General features: G+C 41.8%; 1 protein-coding gene across 2 annotated transcripts in view; it reads left to right on the top strand.

Annotated features, from left to right (window-relative positions):
- Positions 1–24,463, top strand: part of LOC134344097 (phosphatidylinositol 4-kinase type 2-beta-like) — a 60,266-nt gene extending 35,803 nt beyond the window's left edge. The window contains exons 6-10 of one of the 2 annotated variants that reach the window (XM_063043349.1): positions 10,880–10,947; positions 12,995–13,094; positions 20,650–20,783; positions 23,060–23,119; positions 23,519–24,463. In XM_063043349.1, the coding sequence (XP_062899419.1) occupies positions 10,880–10,947; positions 12,995–13,094; positions 20,650–20,783; positions 23,060–23,119; positions 23,519–23,692 (536 nt within the window). In that variant the 3' untranslated portion in view covers positions 23,693–24,463. The remainder of the gene's footprint in view (positions 1–10,879; positions 10,948–12,994; positions 13,095–20,649; positions 20,784–23,059; positions 23,120–23,518) is intronic. The other variant, XM_063043350.1, reaches the window with a different exon arrangement.
- The last annotated feature ends 518 nt before the right edge of the window (positions 24,464–24,981 follow it).

Raw genomic sequence — 24,981 nt, 5'->3', positions numbered from 1 at the left:
GCAACAGCGGGAAGTGAACCCGGGTTATTGGTACTATAAAGCATTGTGCTAACCACTATGCTACCATGCCAGCCAAATCTTTTCCCTGCAATTCTCAGCCTTTTTGAAATCAAGTATATCAGTCCAATGGCATTGGCAATGTATGAGGTGCAGTGAGCTCGCTGGATGTATAAAGAATTTTGGGTAGATGCTGCATTTGGATAAAAATCTGCATTTAGAATATGCAGTTTTGATTAAATATTCAAAAGCATGTCTGTCAGGTTAAAACTAGTACTGACATGTCCAGTGCAACGAAAATACCAAATTCAATCCGGGACTTTGTATGTTTAAGGATGATCACTCAAAGATGCCCTTGTGGTACTTTATTGCAGGTGCATAATTTACAAAATATCATTCTTGCATTTGTTGTCCATTTCAAGTTAACACCTCTTTGCTTGGCTGTCTGTCACAATATGAAAATTAAACCACTTGGTGGAACTCTAGTTTTATATGAGTGATGCAACTCCTTTGCCTAAAGGATAGCATGTGAGCCCATGAGCTTCCTGCTAACTGCTCTAGTACTGGTCTACAGTTTTTCAGATTTATTGAGTTAAAGACATTCAAGCAGTATGCCCACTTCACAGCAGCTTGCTTGATGGGCATACTATTCACCATCCTAAAAGTCTATTTCCTCTATTGCTGGTATACCACAGTTGTAGTGCATTATGTTATGTAGATGGTAAGCAGTTACTCTCCTAGAATATTCTGACAGCAGCTCCCAAACCTGTTGTCTCTGTCATCATGAAGGATGAGAACAGCAGGTACATGGGAATGCAGCCGTGCTGCAGTCCCATCACAGTTGGAAATGTATTCATAGAGTTGTACAGCTTGGAAACAGGTCCTTCAGCCCAACTTGTCGAGGCCGATCTTGGTGCCCACTAAGCTAGTCCAATTTGCCAGGGTTTGGCCCACATTCCTCTAAACCTTCTGATCCAAGTGCCTCAACCACTCTTCAGCAGCTCTTTTCGTATAGATGCTACCCTCTGTTTGAAGAAGTTGCCTGTCAGATTCCTTTTAAATCTTTCACCTCACACCTTAGTTTTTAGTTCCCTCTTTTCTGGGAAAAATGATAGGGTGAATGCACAATCTATATCTCCTCATGAATTTGTACACCTCTAAGGTCACCCTTCAATTTCCTATATCCCAAGGAATAAAGTGCCAGACTCTCCAACCCTTATAACTCGGGTTGAGTCCTGGCAGTATTCTTGTAGATCTTCTCTGTACTTTTTCCAGTTTAATGTTGACTTCCTTTTAACAGAGCAACCAGAACGGTACACAGTACTTGAGGCACTGCCTATACACGGCATTCCAAGGGCAGTCTCAACTGCAACATAATATCCCAACTCTATACTTGGTGCTCTGACTGAAGGCCAATGTGCCAAATGCTGTCTTCGTCGTACTGTCTACCTGTGGTGCTGCTTTCAGCAAACATATGTACTTGTTCTTGTAGGTCCCCTTGTTCGACAAAACAACCCCAAGGCCCAAGCATTCACTGAATAGGGCAAGCCCTTGTTTGACTTCACAAAATGCACTTCACACTTAACCGGATTGAAAGCCATTTGCCAGTCTTCAGCCCATTTACTTAGCTGTAATTTTAGATAACCTTCACTGTGTATGAGACCACTTATTTTCTTAACGTCCACAGACTTACTAACTATGCCGAGCACAGTCTAATTCAATCCACTTTTATCGATAACAAACTACAAAGTACCTAGCACTGACCCCCTGTGGTACAATACTTGTTACAGTTTTTCAGTCTGAGAAACGGCGTTTAACTATCACTCACTTCTTTCTACTATTGAGCCTACAAGAATCTCCTAACATCCCATGCAATCTAACTGACTATCCCTAAATAGACCTTGCTTATCCAAATGTTGATAGATCCTGTTCCTTGGAATTCTCTCCAGTAATTTGCCAGGCTTGCAGGCCTGTAGTTCCATGGCTTCTTGTAAACTTAAATTCGCTGGACCAATAACCACACCACAAACAGTTCTTTACTATATCCTTTTCACCAGTTTATTTGTTCGAACTCAGCCGGTGAGAATATCGGAGCCAAGCATCAGAGGGACAGAATTCCTCTCTCCCTCTGGCAGCTCGTGACGAACTTCTGTCTAACATGCAGAAACATTACAATTTATAGAACTAGAGAAACAAAGAGCACTCAGTTCAACAGATATTCCTGCCAAGTCAGTTAGAGCAAAACTTAATTACTTAGATAAGAGAGTCCACTAAATCAAAGTTTTAATTACAAATGAATGTTCTGTCCAGTCCTTATCAAGTTATTCCCTTTCATTAGGGAACTTAGTTCAATATGAGAACCCAACTCTACATACATTCCCAAGGGACATCTGTGATCGTTAATCTAAACAAGCTGCAGGCAGATTCTGCAGTGAAGGACAAACTTTGCACACTATCCAGAACGTTTCTTTGTCCCCAATACCTTCTAAAAGCTTCATCATTCTCTCCTTTTTATCATTCCATGATAACCTTTCAGAACAGATTGTTGCTTCTACAACATGATCCGAAACATGGCCGAAGGCATCTTAAAATGCAGACAATAATCAAAATTAATATAATCAGACTTCTGAAATGCAAAAACAACCCCCAGAAGTCCCTGAATATCTTGAAGGGCCAGGGCCATCCCCTGCCTTACTGGCCCAAAAATTGTGTAGCTTACTGCCAACATCTTGAATTTTCTGGATCTCTTGGGTTATGTATTTGGATAGATCAGTAATATTTGAGGATTTGTCAGGGATATAGGTGCAGCATTCTTTTCCTATAATAGCACAGGTCCCTCCATTTTCTGCCAATATAAAGTCTAGTGCCATCCGATTCTGTAGCACTCTTTGGCGAATTGCAATCATCTCGGTGGATATCCCAGTTACCTGTGCTTGAATGTCAGTCAGTGCTCCAGCTGTATTATTGGCCAATTCTTCTAGAGCGGCTGCTTAATTAATTATTTCCCTGGAATTCCTAGCTATCCCATGGGAGGGAAAGGCAGTCATCCAAAATCTCTCAGATTCCGTTATACCCCTTCGTTGCCTATTCCAGTTGGGGGTGATCCTGGGGCTGAGCCATGATCCTCAAGTGTGGCACAAGGTAGGCCAAACAGCAACAACCACTCCAACCCTCAAAGCAACACCACCCACAGTCTCACCTTCTAGACCTGGATATGGTGCAATTGACAATGCTACCATTATGGCTATCAGAAAACACTATAACTTTAAGGGGCACGACTGACATGAGGATCATAGTCTTAGCATGTTGGGGAATTTTGGCACGTACCCAACATGCTTCCTCACTCTACTTGCTTAGCGTAGGTGTGGTAGGGGGCAGAAAAATGTTAACCTGAGGGCCTCCGGAGACAGGGGCAGGTCCCCGTAGGGTCATTAAAATCAGCATTAACCAGTACATTTTCCTTTAGTCCAAGAGAGTCCTTCTACTCAGTTCCTTCAGTAACACATTTGCAGTCTGTTCGATGTATCCACCAGAGCTGCCTTTCCACCTTCACTGCAGTAGGTGTTGTCAGTAGTACTTGGTACGGTCCTTTCCACCTAGGTTCCAACTTCTTATGATCCCAGTTCTTAATCAGGACAAAATCTCCGGGCTCAGTGGTGGGGTACTCACCCTTAGCTGGATTTCGTCTTCCCGATAAGCCTGCCGCACCTGTGAATGCAAGCTTTGGAGAGTTTTAGTTAATTTGCATAAATATTTTCCCGTCTTCTCCCCCAAGGTATGCATATCCAATTTTGCAGATAATCTCTCAGGGAGGAGTGGCAAACAAGGTCGGGGTCCCCATGGGGTTCTCATAGGCTTCCCATAGATAACTTCTGCGGGTGATAACCCTGTCTGTCTTGATGGCGTGATTCTCATATGGAATAGGGCTCAGGGTAAAACCTTCAACCAGGTCAATCCAGTTTCTTGTGTAAATTTGGCCAGCTTATCTTTCGAAGTACCATTGGCTTGTTACACTATGCCAGCTGCTTTCGGATGATGGGTGCAGTGGAACTAATGTTTTATAGCAAGTTCTTTACAGACTTCCTTATTTATTTTGGCTACAAAACGTGGCCCATTACCCAAGCATATCATTTCTGGAAGTCCATAGCGAGGAATTATTTCTTTTAGCAATATTTTCACAACAGTCATAGCAGTATTATTAGTTGTAGGAACAGCTTCAATCCATCTACTATCACTAAGCAATACTTTTAACAATGTACTCTAGGTAATTCTATAAAATCAAATTGTAAACAAGAAAAAAAGGCCCACCAGGCAAGGGGGTAGTTCCAGAACCACAAGGCATCCCCTTTCCAGCATTTGTTTTTTAACAAATTAGGCATGCTGTTGCTCGTTTTTTAGCTGCTTGCTGGAAGTAAGGGTGCCACCAAGATTGTAATAATGTATTAACCATTCCCTCCTTGCCCAGGTGTGTATAATTATGTACATAATCTATCAAAATAGGTAAGAACACAGACCTGTGCCGCAGGGGGCACCCATAAATTGGGCTGAAGCTCAAGGTGGCAACCCATCTGGGACCATAATTTGCACTCTCCTTCTGGGGCGTCCCCCTGGATGTTGCATATTTCCCCCATATCTGGCATACTCGTCCTTAGATTTTGTCTAATAGGAGCTTGCAGGGTTCCTGAGGGGACTGAAAGTGTGGGATTCAAGGCAGTCTGTTTAGCTGCTGTATTAGCCCGAGCATTACCCTTAAATATCTCATCAGATTTCCCAGTATGGGCTGCACATTTAATAATAACCAAAACTCGAGGTAGCTGTAGAGCGGTGAGTAAGTTGTTTACAAAGGTAGTGTTACTAATGGGGTGGCCAGAGGAAGTCAGGAATCCCCAAAGCCCCGTAGTCAGTGCATAACAGGAGTCTGTGTAAAAGTTCGCACTTTAGTCTGTTGCTAGGAGACAGGCATGAGCCAGCTCAGCCTTCTGGGCGATCCACAAAAGAGCTTCCATCCTCATAAAACATTGCCTCGGGCTTGAGGGGGTATTGCAGAAGGGATGGGAGAGTCTGTCCTTCTTTCACGGTGATCCAGACAGGGGGGCAGTTGGTGTGGCCGACTTCATGACCTGAAATTGCCCAGCGTTGGGGTACAACGTCTTGGGTTCGGTCAATATTAAAGGAGTGTCTTACCAGATGTCCCGTCTTCACCTCTGACTCCTTCCAGTATTGGAGTTAGCCCGCGGCAAGTCTTGCCATTCTCCCTCGGTGCTGGAGGCTTTTTTCGTCAGGGTGTAGGCAAGGAGTCCTAGGCTCTTTGGCTTGAACCCAGGGCCAACCCTAACAATGGTAAGGGGAACCACTAGTCCTGTCTATTGCCAAAGAAAATCCAGAACTTCGGCCAGTAATGCACTGCCCTCTTTTCTTTTAACCTCTCTAATCACCGTGGCTGAGAACTTCTGTCCCTCGAAGGGTGCATAATATTGGCTTTCAAGCAACTGCAGATTTCGTGTTTGCGACAATATTGGCTTTTCTCAGTTGAGCACCCCGTAGGGTCATAGCACAGGGTCACATGGGGGGGGGTCTGCCTCTGGCAGAGGGGGTTCAAACAAGTGGAGTCCAGATTAAGTGCCCGCCACTGGGGGGCGGGGTGGGTGGGTTGTTGGTAACTGGGGAAGCTGTCGGTTGTTCATTAGTCCCAGGATGATACCCTTGTCTGTGCATAGAATCTCGACTTCCAAGGACAGAGCAAGTCTCTCCCTGCTAGATTACACCTCAGACTGGTGGTGGCTGTAAATGAAACCTCACACTGGGTCCCAATAATATGTCAAAACCCGTCGCATTCGATTTCGATCATTGTCAGGCCAATCCATATTAATTGTTTTAATCATGTTGGCTAACTTAATTGGTAAGCATTGGAGCAATAAGGCATTAAACTGGGGGGACGGATTCGCATTATTAGAGGCTTGGTCTCTGCGAAAGTGCCGTAGCAGGCCACATCGCTCCCGATAGTCTGGTCCCGATTTCCCAGGCTTAGGTTTGCATTCAAGTACTTTAGTGATATTTACAGGTTGTTGGAGAGCCCTCTCCAAGGCTTGAATAATCTGGTCTGTCTATTCATTCTCATTATTGATTCGGGCCTGCAACTCCTGATAGGTTTGGTATCTTAATTCTGCCTTCCACTTCCACCCCTCATCAGCTGAGAAAATCAAGCAGCAGAGACTGAATAAATCTTGCGGGGTTGCATTATACATTTGTATAGTACTGCGGACATACTGAGCAAACTGTGCTGGATTTTCTTTTCTATCTGGGGCCTGATTCATGATCAATATCATTTCTTGAGGCTTCCAGGGTGCATATACAAGAATTACTGAGGGCTGCCCCTCCTTGGCTGCTCGTGAATTGGGCAACATTCAGTTGGGCAATTGTCTCTGTGGAGCCATTAACTCTGGGGTTTTATTGGATTCTTCCCTCCTTGTCTCGGAGTAATCCTCAGTACTCCCTTCCTGGATCTCAGGGTATAGAGAGCCTCCCCTTCCCTACCGCCGCTGTTTTACCCGAGTGGCCACTGTGTCTGAGTACTGGGAAGATTGGGGTTTGGGAGCACTGGGTGCACTCGGCCCCTGGTAAGGTGGAGGATATGGTGGGTGCCCAATCCTCATTGCGGTCACTGTCCTCAAACAGGGTCAGTATGCCAGACATGGGTTTGGGATCCCATATTAGCCCTGGATCACGCGCGCGGCACTGCCGATTTAAACCTTCCTGTCTGTCTGTATCTGCCTTTGCCTGTTTTCTTTGTTTCTCTCGTTCTCTTTTTCTTCTCCCATCTACCCACTCGCACTCCGCTTTAATGTTTCCCAACTCTTGGGATTTCCTTCTGACGTACATACCTCTACACCCCTTTATCACAGGCATTGTTCCTCTAACTGGCCAGTAAAGTATTATTCCATTTGGTATCAGCTTTATCATTCCATTTTTTTAATCAATAATTTCCACTTTTTACTGCAATTCTTTTTCCAAATTAAATTCACTGCTTGTTCACGAGGTGTTCCACCCGGGGGCCATACACCGTTTCCCAATCGCTTGCTTAAGTGCAGCACTTAACATCAGAAGATCCTTGTCATCAAATTTCAACCGGCCATATTTTTGCTGCTGAGGTGAGAAATTTACCAGGCTGCTAGTCTCATATCCTTATCATCAAATTTCAACCAGCCATATCCTGAGGCATTTACCGAATTCGTCGGGCAGCGGCAACCACTTCTCCTGACCGGGGCTCGTAATCCCGTTCCAAGCGTAATACAGAATAGCCAATGTCACCCGCAGCAACCTCACAAAAACAACTGCTAGCCTTATTCTCCGTTGATGCTCTCAAAAACAACTGCTTACCTTATTCTCCTGGTCCGGGTGGTTCGTTGGATCCTGTCAAGGTACAAGTTTCGATGGGTGAAGGGCAGAATGCCTGACTGGACACAAGGAGTGGCCAGACGTAAAACACCTCGGGGCGCTCCAGCACTCGATTGTGTCCGATTCAAACCCTCGGTCATTTACTCAGCCCAGAGAAGCGTTCCCTATGTTGGGATCCAAGTCATGGCACCAAATGTAAACTTTAAATTCGCTGGACCAATAACCATACCACAAACAGTTCTTTACTTTATCCTTTTCACCAGTTTATTTGTTTGAATTCAGCTGGCGAGAATCTCCGAGCCAATCATCAGAGGGACAGAATTCCTCTCCCTCTGGTGGCTTGTGACGAACTTCTGTCTAACCTGCAGAAATGTTACAATTTATAGAACTAGCGAAACAGAGCACTCAGTTCAACAGATATTCCTGCCAAGTCAGTTAGAGCAAAACTTAATTACTTAGATAAGAGGGTCCACAAAATGAAAGTTTTAATTACAAATGAATGTTCTGTTCAGTCCTTATCAGTTATTCTCTTTCATTAGACAAGAGGTTATATCCCAAGTTCCACCCAGGGGTCATCGTGCCCGACGCCAGCCCCCTAGTGTCGACTCCCCCTGGGCCTGAGTCAACATAGTAGTAGACAAAGCAGGGAACTTAGTTCAATATGAGAACCCCAACTCTACATACATTCCCAAGGGACATCTGTGAGTTGTTAATCTAAGCAAGCTGCAGGCAGATTCTGCAGTGAAGGACAGACTTTGCACACTATCCAGAACAGAGCACACACAAGCTGGCACTTAATTTTAACCTGTTATTTACAAGAGTCCAAGAATCATTTCTTATATCCCCAATACCCTTAAAACTTCATTATTGTCCTTGTGGGTCTAAAATAATTGTACATTAGCCACTTCCAGTCTTTTGGAACTTCACCAATGGCTAAACTTGAAGCAAATATCTTTTCAAGGGACCCCATAATTTCTTCCCTAGCTTCCCTTGGTCTGTGAATTCACGCAATCAGGCTCTGGAGATTTACTGAGATGGTCACATTGAAGATGCAGACTTCAGATGAATGGTGATACCAGGGGAAGGAAGGGGAATAGGCAGTCAGTACAGAGTTCCCTTATGGCCATTCCCCTCACAAACAATTATGCCTCTTTAGATTCTGTTGAGAGGGATGTTCTTTCAGGGGCTGGCAGCAGTAGTTGTGTCTCTGACTAGAAGGGAAAAGGTGCAGACATGCAAATAATAATGATAGATAGTATAGTGAGGGGGGAAAGATTGGAGATTCTGTGGCTGTTGAATGGTTTGTTGCTTCCCAGGTGCTCGGTCGAGGCCGTCTCTGAGTGGCTGCAGAAAATTCTTTGAGGGGTGCAGACTGAGGTTTGTTTTTCACATTGGTACAAATAACAGAAGTAGAACAAGGGATGAGGTCCTGCAAAATGGGTATAGGGAATTGGATAAGAAATTAAAATGTGGGTCTCGAGGAGTGAGCTCCAGATTACTGTTTGTGCCACATGCTAGTAAGTCCAGGAATGGTAAAAGTTAGGCCAGATGAATGTATGCCTGAAGAGGAAGTGCAGGGGGCAGGAGTTTGTTGAAAAGCAGGACTTGGCAGCTCAGTGTTCTGGGATATTGAGGTTTTAGGCTTGATCGAGGAACAGGTAAGAGTGAAGAACTGTTGCCTTTTTGATAAGAACAGTGCTTGGGGGGGGGGGAATATTTTTGAGGAAGAGTCTAATGAGGCCATCTGGGTAGAACTTGGAAATAAGGGGATGATCACCTTGGTGGACTATATTAGACCAATGGTTCCCTAACTTTTTTGGGTTACTGCCCCCTTGGCTCCCAGACTACATCTCCAGCGCTTCCCTCTCTCTTTCTGGTCATTGCATAGAAACTATAAAGCATTTTGATTTATGATGCACAGTAAAAGAAAATATGAACCACAAATTCAACACAGTGACAAATAATTGTAAAAATTATTCAAATCGATTCAAAGCTACAAATAGAATTATATATCTATCCCCTTAGTTACCTCTTCACATATCTCATTTTTATTTTACTGTTAATTTAACTGAAGAATCTTGAGGGATTACCTTTAACTTTGCCTGCCAAATCTCATACCCACTCTGCCCTCTTCATTTCCCTCTTCAGCCCGGTCTTAAGCTTTTCGTTTATCAAGGAATTCATGCACACGCAGATGCCTAAACATGATGAACACTTTCTTCTCTTTCTTTACCAGGGCATCGATATTTCTCATCAGCGTGGGTTTCCCGAACTTGGAATGTCTGCCCTTTGATTTTAAAGTGTTACCAAATTGATCCTAGTTAGATCCTGCCTAATGCTTTCAAAGCTGGCCCTGCTTCAGTTCAGAACAGGTCCACCTGTTAATGTCCTATCTTTTCCCATAACCCCTTTAAAACTAAGAATTGTGATCATTGAACTTAATGTGCTCTGTAACTGCCACTTCAATTACTTGGCCAGCCTCATTCCTTAAGAGGTGGTCCATTATTTCTCCTTCCCCATAAGTTCTCTTATATCTTGTGTGAGAAAACTGTCTTGGCCACACTAAAATCTTCCCCACCCAGGCCCTTTGCACTCTGGGTAGCTCAGTCGATTCTGAGAAATTTGTAATCTCTCACTCGCATTACCCTATTACTCCCACTACTATATGCAATTTCTTGAATTATCTGCTCCTCAAATTTCATCTGACCACAGGGTTTGGGGGGGGGTTTGTCTAAGTGGGCACTGAATGTTGTTGAATAGTGGACTGGGGAGTGCAAGTTCACAGTTTGCTGAAGGTGGCCACGTAAGTAGTGTGATGAAGGAAATATCAGTGCATTGAATTTAGGAGGAGGGACATTACGTTGCAGTTGTGTAAGTTATTGGTGAGGCTGCACTTAGAGTTTTACATAGTTTTGGTCACCCTGTTGTAGGAAAGACTGGAGGGGGTGCAGGAGGAGGGTTTAGGAGGTTGTTGTCTGGACTAGAAATCCTGAGTTAATAGGGAGAGGTTAGTCATGTTGGATTCCCTGGAACAAGGAGTGATCTCATAGAAAGATGTTTATAAAATCAGGGATATAGGTAAGGTGGGCGGTCAGTCTTTTTCCAAGGGCTGGGGAGTCCAAAACTAGAGGGCACACATACATCCAGGTGTTGACACTTAAAGATGTCCTTGACGGTGGGTGGGTTGTGCCTGTGATGGAGCTGGCTGAGTCTTCAACCTTCTGCAGCCTCTTGCATTCTTGTGCATTGGAGCCTACATACCAAACTGTGGTGCAGCCACTCCACTTTAAAGCTTTTTTATATATGAAAAACAAATCTGTGTCACAGCTGTAGAAGTCAACGTGAAGCTCAAATGGCTGCAACATTTAAATTTTGAAGGAAATATAAATGAAAACTGGAAAAATTGTTTTGTGTTTTTTGGTGATTTATACATGAGGCAAAAGAACTGGGTACCAGATCAATTGACTAGTTTCTCTTCTCTCCACAGATAGAGGAAATGATAACTGGTTAATGAAATATGAAAAACCAGAAAATACAACAGAGTTTTGTGATAAAGTGAGTGGTGGAAATTTCCATGATATGGAGTATTTTTATTCTTGGTATCTTGCAAGTTTGATTTTTTTTGTTGTTTCAAGGGAAAGTACATTTTGTTTTTAAGCAAAATATACTTATTAAACATATACACCTCCATATACCCATCTACACCTCCAACTCCATAATTCCAGCAGACTCAGGAGGAAAGCAATCAGCATAACCAGAGACACCACACACCCTGGCCACTCCCTGTTTGACCTGCTGCTGTCCAGCAAAAGGTTCAGGACACTAAAAGCCAGAACAAATAGTATGAGGAACAGCTTCTATCCCAGAGCTGTGGCCTCCATCACACCACTCCCACAGAACAATGACTGAAACTGAGCACATACGAGGACTCAAGTACTTGCACTAACGGCACTTTGTGCATTACTGTGATATTCTGGTGCTGCTGCAACTCATTTTTGCTACGTATCTATTTAATACTGTTTTTCTATTACTGTCTTGTTTTTATCTACTGCTTTAATTGCCTGAGAGGAAGCCAAGCAGAGTTTCATTGTACCTATGTATAATGATAATAAAGATCATTCAATTCAATATGTATAGGTCGTCAAGTTATAAAATATTTTATACATCTTTCATGGCCAATTTGTATTGTCAGTCACTTGAGGTACTATGTCCTGTGTCATCTCATTGACAATTGGAGCTGCTCATATTCAAGCTAGTGGAGAGTATTGCATTGTATTCCTACTTCTGTCGTGTTGACAGTAGCAAGGATTTGGGGTCAGGGAAAGAGCTAAGTATATAGTATCTGATATGTTCTTGTAACCATTGTATTTTTGTGGCGAGTCCATTTGAATTTCAGGATGTTGATTTTGGGGTCTCTGATGATAATGCCTTTGGATGTAAATGTAACATGGAAGTAGATCCTTGAGTCCAGCAATTCTGCATTTGCCATCAAACACACAGTTACATTCATCCTGTTTTATTCTCTACTCATTTACATAAACTTCTCCTCGATGTTATCGCCCAATTCGAAACCAGGGATAGTTTACATTGTTTATTTAATTACAAGGGAGCTGGTTGGATGGGAAAAATTTAATGATGGAGGTTGATCAGGACTAGGGTTGTTTTCTTTAGGATGAGAAGTCAGGGATAATTGAATTGTGGTAACTAGAATATTAGTTGCAGAATAATTGTGAAATGAGCATCTATTTCTTTGAAGTGGTTACATCGATAACAAGGGAACAGAAATTTCAAGGTAATGTGTAGGATCTGAAGGAGTCTGACTATTTCCATTCAGAGTTTGGTAGGGTTTACATGTTGATAAGGTTGTCATATGTGCATTTTAAAAAGACTTGGATCAGCAGTTGTTTTGCTATTAGACCGCAGAAAGCCCAAGCTACTGATTACAAGGAGTTGAAAAGTGGGCAGCATGGTAGAGGGAAAGACTAACCAGCTGTCCTCAGGGTAGTGGCAGTGGGAGAAGGAGAAAGAGAGGGAAACTATGTGTGGGGGGGGCAGGGGGGGCGAGCTGAAGAAGAGAGGAAAGCTAAAGGCTGATCTGAGGGATAAGGGCATAGAAAGGGAGTTAAAGGAACAGAAGGGGAAGTTGGAAGAGAATCCTGGGTTGTTGGGGGGTGAGAGTTGCAGGGAGTTGGTCTGAAAGGGGAAGTGAGAGAAAATGGAGACTTCTTCCTGTCCCATGCCTCCACCCCTCCCTTTCACCCAGTTATTGATGTGAACAGACCAAATACTGTACATAGCAATCTTGAAACAGATACTGATCAAAATAGTGCAGGCAATCATCTGAGCTCATTTATGCCATTGGCATTGGAAATCTTAGATGGGAAATGATGTCACCTCATTCAAGGAAGATTTTGAAAGTCTGTGTTCTGGTTCATGCTTGATTGTGGTACGTGGAAATTAATAGGATTACTTGGTATGTTTTTTGTTTACTTCGTGGGTATTTTAAGTGGAATTGCTATTGCCAATAGCTTTTTAACACATTCCATTAATACATTTTAGTATTTGTAGCTATAAAGTTAAAACTATTCTTTTATATTTGTAGGATTCAGAATGGACACATTGCAAAGAACCTATCATTAAAATTGCAGCCATTGACAATGGATTGGCATTTCCATTTAAGCATCCTGATGAATGGAGAGCTTGTAAGTACTGTTAAAATCTATAGTATTTTCAGTTCTCAGAGTGAAGCACTTTTCAAAGATTGTAATCTGTTTAAAATCCTTAATTTTAATTTTTTCCTGCATGTTTTTCCACTTGTGAAATGTTTTAATGATGTCAGCTTTGAGAATGTTAGATTATGAAGACACGTAGTCCTCTTTTATTGTTATTTAGTAATGCATGCATTAAGAAATGATACATTATTTCTTCCGGTGTGATATCACAAAACACAGGACAGATGAAGACTGAAAAAAGCTGACAAAACCACATAATTATCCCATATAGTTACAACAGTGCAACAATACCATAACTTGATGAAGAAGTCCATGAACACAGTAAAGTTCAAAGTTTCTCAAATGTCCCACATTTCACGCAGACGGAAGAAGGAAGAAAAACTCTCCCTGCCATGCCGATCACAATCCGACTCTGAGTCATCTGAAAACTTCGAGCTTTGATCAGCTCTCTGACACCGAGTACTGAGCACCATCTCTGTCCAAACGATTCGACTTCCTTTTCAGTCGCCAAAAGCAGGCAAGGCCGTGGATTTTGAGGCCTACTCTCCGAAAGATTCCCGACCACACAGTAACGACAACAGTGAACGGGTGTTTCAGAAATTTCTCCAGATGTTCCTCTGTGCTTTCACGTCCATTCTCCATCAAATCAGAATTGTCCACGGCCCCTATTTAACAGATACGATATAATTTTTCACCGGAGGGCTACACACACGCAGACGCGCCGCCATCTTCTCCTCCCGCCATGTTGTGACTTTAACATGCAATCCTGTTCTTGTAAATCATTTTAAAATGATGCCCCTTGTTTATATTTTCAACCCTTTTTAGTTCACACTTGGTATTAACAGTTCAGGCTAGACTGAAGAAGCAGGGGAGGGAAAGACGATATGTACGTAATAGATGCATGGTGAATAATAAGCACAGTAAGATGCTATGCAGGCAATTGTATTCGGTAGATAAAACATTATATCGGGAACTGTATAGTCCTGCATCTTGTTTGGCAGGATGAGGAGGTAATATATAGAAAAGGGTGCAATTCAAATAAGGGTACAAAGCATAGTTAAATATCCGAAAGCAGGTACAGTCAAGTTATAGAAAAGTACAGTACGGAAATGAGTCCTTTAGCAACTCATTCCACACTCTCATGACCCTCAGTGAAGAAGTTTCCCTCTGTGTTCCCCTTAAACTTCTCACTTTTCACCCTTAACCTATGTCCTCTAGTTGTCGTTCCACCCAACCTCAGTAAGGGATAAAAAGCCTACTTGCATTTACCCTATCCATAACCCTCTATCAAATCTCTCCTCAATCTTCTGCGCTTCAAGGAATAAAGTCCTAACCTTTTCAATCTTTCCTTCCAACTCAGGTCTTTTAGCCCAAGCAACATCAAGTCAAGTCGCTTTTTATTGTCATTTCAACCATAAACTGCTGGTACAGTACACAGTAAAAACGAAACAACGTTCCTCCAGGACCATGGTGCTACATGAAACAACACAAAACTACACTAGACTAAGTGAAACAACACAAGGCTACACAGACTACAGACCTACACAGGACTACATAAAGTGCACAAAACAGTGCAGGGCAGTACAATAAATAATAAACAAGACAATAGGCACAGTAGAGGACAAATTACAATATAATAATAAATGATGTAGATGTCAGTCTAGACTCTGGGTATTGAGGAGTCTGATGGTTTGGGAGAAGAAACTGTTGCACAGTCTGGTCATGAGAGCCTGAATGCTTCAGTACCTTTTGCCAGATGGCAGGAGGAAGAAGAGTTTGTATGAGGGGTGCGTGGGTGTAAATATCTATAATGGTGGGAAGAGACACCCCGATGATCTTCTCAGCTGACCTCACTATCTGCTGCAGGGTCTTGTGCAATTTCCGAACCAGGCAGTGATACAGCTGCTCAGGATGCTCTCGATACATCCTCTGTAGAATGTGGTGAGGATGGGGGGTGGGAGATGGACTTTTCTCAGCCTTTGCAGAAAGTAGAGGCACTGCTGTGCTAACTTGGCTATGGAGCTGGTGTTGACGGACCAGGTGAGATTCTCCGCCAGGTGAATGCCAAGAAATTTGGTGCTCTTAATGATCTCTACGGAGGAGCTGTCAATGTTCAGTGGAGAGTGGTTGCTCTGTGTCCTCCTGAAGTCAACAACCATCTCTTTTTTTCACATTCAGAGATGGGTTGTTGGCTCTGCACCAGTCTGTTAGCTGCTGCACCTCATCTCTGTATGCTGACTCGTCGTTCTTGCTGATGAGACCCACCACGGTTGTGTCATTGGTGAACTTGATGATGTGATTTAAGCTGTGTATTGCTGCACAGTCGTGGGTCAGCAGAGTGAACAGCAGTGGACTGAGCACATAGCCCTGGGGTGGGGGGTGGGGGGTGGCGTGCTCAGTGTGATGGTGTTGGAGATGCTGCTTCCAATCCGGACTGACTGAGGTCTCCCAGTCAGGAAGTCTAGGATCCAGTTGCAGAGGGAGGTTCAGGCCCGGTAGGCTCAGCTTTCCAGTTTCTGAGGAATTATTGTGTTGAATGCTGAACTGAAGTCTATGAACAGCATTCGAACATACGTGTCTTTTTTGGGCCAGGTGGGGGGTGGTGACGATGGTGTCGTCTGTTGAATGGTTGGGACGATAATCGAACTGCAGGGGGTCCAGTGAGGGGGGGCAGCGGGATCTTGATATGCTCATGACGAGCCTCTCAAAACACTTCATGATGATGGATGTGAGTGCAACGGGATGGTAGTCATTGAGGCAGGACACTGAAGACTTCGGCACGCGGACAATGGTGGCGGCCTTGAAGCACGTTGGAATTATGGTGCTGCTCAGGGAGATGTTGAAAATGTCCCTGAGAATATCCTTCAGCTGGTCTGCACATCCTCTGAGCACTCTGCCAGGAATATTGTCTGGTCCAGCAGCCTTCCGTGGGTTGACCCTGCATAGGGTTCTCCTCACCTCGGCCATGGTAAGACACAGCACCTGGTCATTGGGAGGAAGAGTGGTCTTTTTTGCCACCACGTCATTTTCCACCTCAAAACGAGCGTAGAAGTTGTTCAACGCATCAGGGAGGGAGGCATCACCAGCACAGACGTCCTTTCGTTGGTGATGTCCTGAATGCCCTTCCACATGTGCCACATGTGCCGCATGTCGCTGCTGTAAAAATGCTCCGGTTCTGTTGGCAGTGCAAGTCTAGGGAAGACAATCTCTGACCCTGCCAAACGTGTGAGATTGAGATGCAAGCACACCCCAAAATCTCGTTTGTCTGGATACTCTGTTACAAATAAGTACCACGAAATAACAGACAGTGCACCACATACAATTAAACAATTTAGCTTTAGAATTCTTAATTCGACTAAAGGGTTAGTAAAGAAAAAGCAAAAAAAAAAGATAAGGGCCCATTTTAATAAAACAGTCTAATGTGCACACGTTGGAGCTCACGATTTCCCCTTCGCCAATCCTCCTTCGATCTCCTTGGGCTTGGTCGAATCATGGCCCCACTCCAGGTTGAGTCCTATGACCCTTTTCTCTCCAGTGTCTTCTCCCATCATCTCCCACCAAACAAAAGACCCAGCTCACACTGGTGTCAGGCACATAACACGAAAACACACTCCCTTCATTGGACAGCTCACATTACAAAACACCCGTTATCTCTAACCATAACCCAAACACTTCCTGCTTCTACCAAAAGACCATTACATTAGCAGTGAAACCTTTCCCAGGGTGTTACACTTATAAATTCTTTCTGTACTCTTTCAACCTTTTTTTTAAAACGTCTTTTCTGCGGGTAGATGACCAAAACTGCACACAATACTTCAAATTAGGCCTTGACAGCATCTTTTATAACTTTGACATAACATTCCATCTCCTGTTCTCATACTTTGATTTATGAAGGCCAATGTGCCAAAAGCCTTCTTTACAGCTATATCTACCTGTGACATTACTTTCAATGAAATGTGCACCTGTATTCCCAGATCCTTTTGTGTACAGCACTTCTCAATACTGTAAATAGTTAAAGCTAAGAATGCTATTTATTGTCAGGGTAATTGAATGCATCCTCTCATATCCCTTTTGCCAATCAACTGTCCAGCTCTTGGCTCCATCCCTCCCCCTCCTGTCTTCTCCTATCACCTTGGGTCTCCACCTCCCCCTCCCACTTTCAAATCTCTTACTAGCTCTTCTTTCAGTTAGACCTGACGAAGGGTCTCGGCCTGAAACGTCGACTGTACCTCTTTCTAGAGATGCTGCCTAGCCTGCTGCGTTCACCAGCAACTTTTATGTGTGTTGCTTGAACAAGGAAGGTTTTGCTTTGGCAGAGGGCCACTGATGGAGCTGTATCTGGGCTAGTATGTTGCTGTCCTTATTCAGGAAAGATGTTACTGTGTTTGAAGCAATTCTGAGAAGGTTTACTAGAATAATACAAATACCTGTAACAGAAATTTGAGCAGGCTTGGTTTCTATTCAGTGGTATTTAGAGGAGTAAGGAGTTAGTTGATTGAAAGGATGGAGTGAAACATTTTGAGGGTCATATTTTTGGAACTTGCTCAAATGGCAAGGGAAATGGAATTTTCAACTATTTTAAGGTAGAAGGAAATTATTCTGGAAAACATCTTGGAGAAATGTTACTTGGAGGAGAAGGGCTATCAGGCATGATCTTATTGAATGACAACTGAGGTGAATAGGCAACTCCTATTCCTAAATTATCTGTGCAAAGTTCATTGAAAGTGACTAGGCAGGTTGGAAAAATGATTTGAAAAAGAAATGGGATCCTGAGTTTTAGAAATAGAAGCCTGGGATACTGGAACAAAAGAGAAGTGTTGAATCTTTGAGGAACACTGGCGGGCGTGACCTTGATCTCTAAAACCTACTTTGTTGTTTAGCATAATTAATCTGATCTTTCAACCCAGTGCCACTTTCCTGCACTAACCGTATTCTTTGATTCACCACATATCTAAAAATAGTGGATCTGTCATATACATGCTCAGTGATAGAACCTCCACAGTCCTTTTGTGTAGAACATTTTAAAGATTCACCATCCTGGATGACGACTGTTGTTTTAATCTCTATCTCGATTAATGAACCCTTATTTTGAGATAATCTTTGTTCTAGATCTCCAGTGTAAGGTTAACTGTGTCAAATCTTCAAAATTTTGTAAATTTATATGAGTTCTCCTCAGAACCTTGTAAACTCTAGAGCACGGATTGGCAACCAGGAGTCTATGGACCCTTGTTCGTGAGTTTTCAGCACACTCCGCTTCATCTTCCCTCCAATTACAAATCCAACATCCCAGGAATCAACTGTTGAACCTCAGTATTCCAAATTGATCTCACCCTATGTAATTGGAGCATGTTGTTTCTATTCTTGTCCTCAAGTCATCTTGCAATAAAGTCCAAAATATTGTTGAACTTTTTATTTGCTATCTTTCAATAATTTGTGTATAAGTACATCCAGATCCCTTCTAAGTACCTCTGAATCTCTCGTGATTTGAGTATTGTCCTGTTCTTGGTGTCAAGCATGAAGGAAAAGGTTTTGGAAAGGGTGCAGAAAAAATGTGCTAAAATGATTCATGGAATAAAGAACTTAAGTTAGGTAGCAAGGCTAGAGAAGCTAGACCTGTTCTCCTTTGTACAAAAGAGGTTGCAAGAAGATCTTTTAGGAGCACTTGAAATCACATAGGGTGTAGATAGAGACAGCTTCTACTGGTGAATGTCAAGAACGAAGGACACAGAGTGAAGGTGATCAGCAAAGTAATTAAGACTAGGGTTTTTTGTACACATCAACTGGTGTATTGCTGCTGGTGGTAGCAGGATCTGAATAAGCGTCCAGAGTAAGTTTGCAGGAGGGTAGCAAAGTGCGACTAGCTGAATTGCTTGATAGGCCAGATGGCTTCCTGTCTTGACCATTTGCTCATGCACTTTATTTCCTTAAATTTATCTTTTTTCCAAATGTTACCCATCCAAGTCCTAGCAGGTTTGCTAATAAAACTGAGGCATTCTAGGTTATAGTTTTGGAGTATACTTTGGCTGACTTTGTACAATTTGATATCTACAGTATAGAGCCAAGTACTCATGCTTGAATGTTGACAGCTCAAGGCAGAACAGCTACTGGTTATAGCGGAGTTCCCAGATGTGATGACTTGGAAGGTTAGGGTAGGAAAGGTAACAATTACAATGAGCTTTAAATCTTTGGGGAATTTAATTAATAAACAAAATGCTGGAAAACACATCTGTGGAAAGGGAAACGCATGTTTTGGAACAAAAATAATTTGTCAGGACTGTAAAAGAAAGTGAGTTGTGTTTTTAAACTCTCATCACTGATACCATACAGCCCTCATTGCTGTGGAAAAGCTCTGTTCAATGCAAGTTGGCACTTCCATTGTATCCTGAGTAATGGACTACCTGGCTGGCAGACCACAATTTGTGCGGCTTCAGAGTTGTGTATTGGGCATGACTATCAGCAGCGCAGGGCTCCACAAGGTACTGTATTGGCTCCTTTCTTGTTTACCCTGTATACCTCGGACTTTAGATACAACACTGAGTCATGTCATCTGCAGGAAATCTCTAATGACTCAGCAATAGTTGGGTGTATAAAGGGAGGGCAGGAGGATGAATACAGTGCCAAGATGGAGGACTTTGTCAAATGGTGCAAGCTGAATCATCTGCAGCTCAACATCAGTAAGACAAAGGAGATGGTGAGATGGTGATGGACTTTAGGAAGATTAAGCCTGCACTGCTCCCTGTTACCATTGATGGTGAGGACGTGGATGTGGTGAGGATCTACAAGTACCTGGGAATGCACCTGGATGACAGACTTGAGTGGAGCACTAACACAGAGGCTGTGTACAAGAAAGGCCAGAGTCACTCTACTTCCTGAGGAGACTGAGGTCCTTTGGAGTATGCAGGCCTCCCCTTCAGATGGTCTACCAGTTTGTTGTCACCAGTACAATCTTCTCTGTGGTGGCGTGCTGGGGCAATGGCATCACATGGGTGATGCCAACAAGCTCAATAAACATTAGAAAGGCTGGCTCTGTTATAGGAGGCAAACTGGATACACTGGAGGCTGTGGAAGAATAAAGAAGCCTCCAGAAAATCCTGGCAATTTTAGACAATGTTTCTTACCTCTCTGCACGCCACCTTGGCTGACCAGAGGAGCACTTTTAGTAATTGACTAAGATGACTGCACTATTCCAAAGAGCACCAAATAAAGTCATTCTTATCCCCTGCCATTAGGCTCTATAATGAGTCAACCTATTGCCAGGGAAGTAATCTTGTAATCTTTGACTTGTAAATCTTGTACATCTTATTTTTAAGGTAACTTATTTTTATTCATACTTCTCTTCTAATATTTGTATATCTGTGCACTTGTAATGCTACTGTGACACTGTAATTTCCTTTGGAATCAATAAAGGAATTGAATTAATCTATCTAACTGCTCAGTTGAGTGCTTCCATCCTCTTCTATATTTCATTTGGAATTGCAGAACTTGGTTTTTCTTACTTTTGTTCTTCACCTATTTATTTCAACAGATCCATTTCATTGGGCCTGGCTTCATCAAGCTAAGATTCCTTTTTCACAGGAGACGAGAGATTCGATCCTTCCTCGAATTTCAGATATGAACTTTGTTCAGGATCTCTGTGAAGATCTTTATGAACTCTTTAAGGTTTGTTATGTTTCTAGTTGCCTTCTGTTTGAAGCTCATTATTCAGAAAAACTCCAGAGTCCAGTGGAGAGAGGAGACTTGATTGAAAATGGCAGTTTGTATGTAATGCTGAAGTTCATGCTGTATGATTTTATTTATATAATATTCAGTAAGCTTTTTTTCTTGGGAAAGTAGAACTGTTCTGTGATTTATGTTTACATTTACTGCTGTTCATAGATCAATTTATCCTAAGTAATGGTTAATTACTCATTTTTAATGAATATCAAAACTGGCAGATATAAAAGGTAAGTCAATCCATCAAGTTAGAACATCACTGAATTCTGCACCTCTCATCTTTTCTCTTTTAAGCCTTAAAAGTATTTACTATCAAAATATTCAATCCAATTATAATTACGTTCTATCATCTTGTTAATTGAAGATGTTAAAGTTCATCTTTATAAATTATCTATTGTATCCAAGTAACCATGATTGCTACTTCATCTGTGTTCAGATGAAAAAGCCATCATAGTTATGCAAGCACCTTGTAAAATTAAGGATCTCCATTGGCCAGGGTCAACTATGAATGTGTTTACTAGCTGTCTACATTGTCACAAGCCAAGGCAGTACGATACAGAGAGCAAGCTGCTGCCCATGCAGCAAGCTCCCCTCTCCACACAGCTGAGTAAATCCAAAGCAACAGCACTAGCAACATCACAGGAGTTGCCAGTCAGTATTGAACTCAGCTGGACTGCCTAGGGGTCTCCAGCTCCGGATTTCCCCATGAGTGCAAGACAGCAGAAGTTTGAAATCACTTTCCTTCTAGATGAGCTCCAACCATGTCTGACGAGTCCCATCTGTCCAGAGTGACCGGTTTTAAGGTGCCAGTAACCCAACTTTGCCCTTCTCCTGTCCATAGAAACAGTTCTGCCAGGCTAAGCCACACTTGAAGGTCAGGAGCTGGGACTTGGTTAGTGGAGGCCGTTTGAGATGCATGCAAACAGGAGCATTTAATAGGTACTGAGAGCTTATTGCCACTGCAACCCCCCTTCCTGAACCTTTAGGATCTACGTAATATATTGTTTACCAATATTATGAGTTGTACTTAGTAAGCGTTTAAGATTTTTTATGCTTAGTTCTTAGAATTGCTTTGGGTGCTTATTTTTGCTGTTCTGAGGCAGCCAAATATTGGCTATTTTAGGAATATTCGGTATTTTGGGAATTTTTTTTTTTGAAGTAAAACTTTCTGCATAGCTGCAAGAACATGTCAGAAGAGAAAAGGGGATAGGAATCCAAATGATTGACGACAGGGAAATCCGGCCATTTTGCGGATAGAGCGGAGTTGTGCAACAAAGCACTCTCCCAATTTACATTGGGTCTCACCAATGTAGAGGAGGCCATTGGGAGCACCAGATATAGATTCACTGGTGAAGTGTTGCTTCACCTGGAAGGACTGTTTGGACCCAGAATGGAGGTGAGGGAGGAGGTGAATAGACATGTGTAGCATTTCTGTTGCTGGCAAGGATACGTGCCAAGAGGTAGATTAGTGGGACAGGATGAATGGGCAAGGGAATCGCAGAGCGAACATTCCCTGTGGAAAGCAGAGAGTTGGGTGAGGTAGAGTCACGTTGACGATGGCAGAAATTGTGGAGAAACTAGCGTCTTTAGCTAGTTTTATCAAACATAACAAATTAAAATATTTCAAAGTATATATGAATTATCAAATATAGATAATTAATACTTTTGCATCATCAGAATGGCCCAAAACAAAATAGTAATTTTGTTTTTCCTTTGTACCTGCTATAAATCATATGCTGCAAGGATGTGATTATTCTTGCATCCTTTGAAAATTGTTGTCTTTTCAACCAGGAGCTTTTAATTGTTTTTAGTCCGCTCTGTATTGGATGATCTTCTCTCTCATTGTGAACGAGTAATCCCAGAGCAAGGTTGCTAGTGATTTGAAAAGGAAGTAATAGGTCTTGTATTGTGTCATTAGATTAAATTAAATAATAGCTTGTCTTTTTTTTCAGATATCCGTTTTGTTCAGGTGCCAGATATTTTTCCTGTTTTTCATTTCATTTTTATAGCACTTTTCTTGCATGAGAAGCTAATTGAATGCACCAGTACAGAATTGATAAAACGATTGACTGTGTGGATCTGTTTCTTGGCACATCCAAAGAATGAGAGTTTGTTTTAAATAATGACTTAAAGTTTTCTGCTCATGGTATAAAGGGCATAAGCCAAGTAAAAGCCCTGCTAATGGGAATGAGAGTTTAATATTTAAATACACTTCCTTTCAGACTGACAGAGGGTTTGACAAAGCTACTTTTGAACTGCAGATGTCAGTGATGAGAGGACAGGTAATATTTGCATGTGATTGGACTTCAAATTTGCTGTGAAATAAAGTTCAAGATTTCACTTGGAAGTTGTATACTTTTAACTGCTTTTTGTTGAAATGTTTTTTGTTTATCCAGATACTTTGATATAGAAATATTTGCCTGATACTGTATCTAATATTTGGCTGTAAAATTAACATTTTTCTCCAAAATTCATGGAAGAAATTGTTAATACACAGTGAATGTTATCATCTTTAATGCAGAACCATGGATGAATGAAACCTGTAATATACATTATTTATAGTGGTAATCTGTTGGAAAGACTGCAGTTCAATTAGTGCATTGGAATAGCTTGTAAAACTGATCAGAATTTATAAATCGTGAAGTAATTGGAAATGATGCACCTTCTTTCTTTTTGTTTAGATTTTGAACCTTACTCAGGCACTTAAAGATGGAAGAAGTCCTATTCAGTTAGTTCAGATGCCTCGTGTGGTTGTGGAACGAAGTAGTTCTGGAAGTCAAGGCAGGATAGTCCACCTGAGCAATGCCTTTACCCAGACATTTCACTGCCGCAAACCATTTTTCTCATCTTGGTAATGAATGTATAAATACATTTATAGGCCTTTTAAATGATTTCTAGCTATCTGTTTCATACCACCATGTCACTGTAAATATGCAAATAGGTGACAGTGAAAGGGAGAAAACTTGAACTCTATATGTCACCTTTTAAAATATAAAAAGGTGAAACTTATCTACTGTAATTGCCAAAAATAGTTGCTTTGATGTACTTCATCAGATGTTAGATACTGAAAGTAATGTTTACAACTTTTGCAGCGTTAATACTTGAGCAATCTTTAGTGTCAGGGAACATGAACTGCTGTCTTATTGTATTTTTATAAGAACTGCATCAAAATTTTCAAATGGTAATGAATTATATACTTGGGCAGGGGTATTCTATAAGGAACTTCTTGAATAAAGATGTTTGTGTTTATACGTTTAGACCAAAAACTTTAATTTCATACAGAGGATAAAGATTTCTTTTGTAACTGGCACTGATCACTGTATTTGTTTCATTGAAAAGCATTAAAGCAATGGTGAAACCAACTGTACATTTGAATGGGGTTAATTACAGTTCACTAGAGTCAACCATGTTTGCTCTCTGAAGAGAACTGAAGTGTTAAATTATAGCTAATCCAGCACAGTTCATTTTAAAGCCTTTTTCTGAAAATCATACAATATTGCAGTGCATTTGTTTTGAGTTTACACAGATTATGACCTTCAGTATTGATTCGCAATGAAGGATGGAAGTTTTGCATGTAGAAAGTTGAAAATGAACAAATTACATTCTGAGATGGGTTTAGAATAATAAGTAAACAAATGCTTAATTATGTTTCCTCTTTGAGCTTTATCTTGTCACTTTGAGATAAAAAGGTACTGTAGAGGGATTTAAAACCACTGTCAATATGGTCTTACATTTGATGAATCATTCAGTATACACTGTTGCTCCAACAATAAAGTGCCAAGAATTGAGGTGCAAGTGACGTGCGCTATTATATATAGGCCTTAGTAATTTCCTAGGGATTCTGTACTATTACCATGCTCTGGAAAGAGCTAAATTGTAGGATTAATCCCATAAAAATAATGGTGATGAAAATTTGCAGTATTCAAGCCCATGCTCATGTCACTTATTTAATCCAAAAGATAATGTGACTGGAAACCTGAACAGCATAATTTACATTTCCTAAATTTGCTTTTGAATTAGACACAAGATCCTGCTGATGCTAGAAATCCAGAGCAACATAGAAAATGCTGGAGGAAGTCAGCAGGTCAAATGGAAAGAGGCATCATGGCCAAAGTGGCCATGGACTGGTATGTCAGAACGGGAA

The sequence above is a fragment of the Mobula hypostoma genome, chromosome 3 (genome assembly GCF_963921235.1).
Source record: "Mobula hypostoma chromosome 3, sMobHyp1.1, whole genome shotgun sequence".
NCBI classification, from domain to species: domain Eukaryota; kingdom Metazoa; phylum Chordata; class Chondrichthyes; order Myliobatiformes; family Myliobatidae; genus Mobula; species Mobula hypostoma.
The sequence above is the reverse complement of the archived record's forward strand: the minus strand, read 5'-3'. Positions and strand labels throughout refer to the sequence as shown.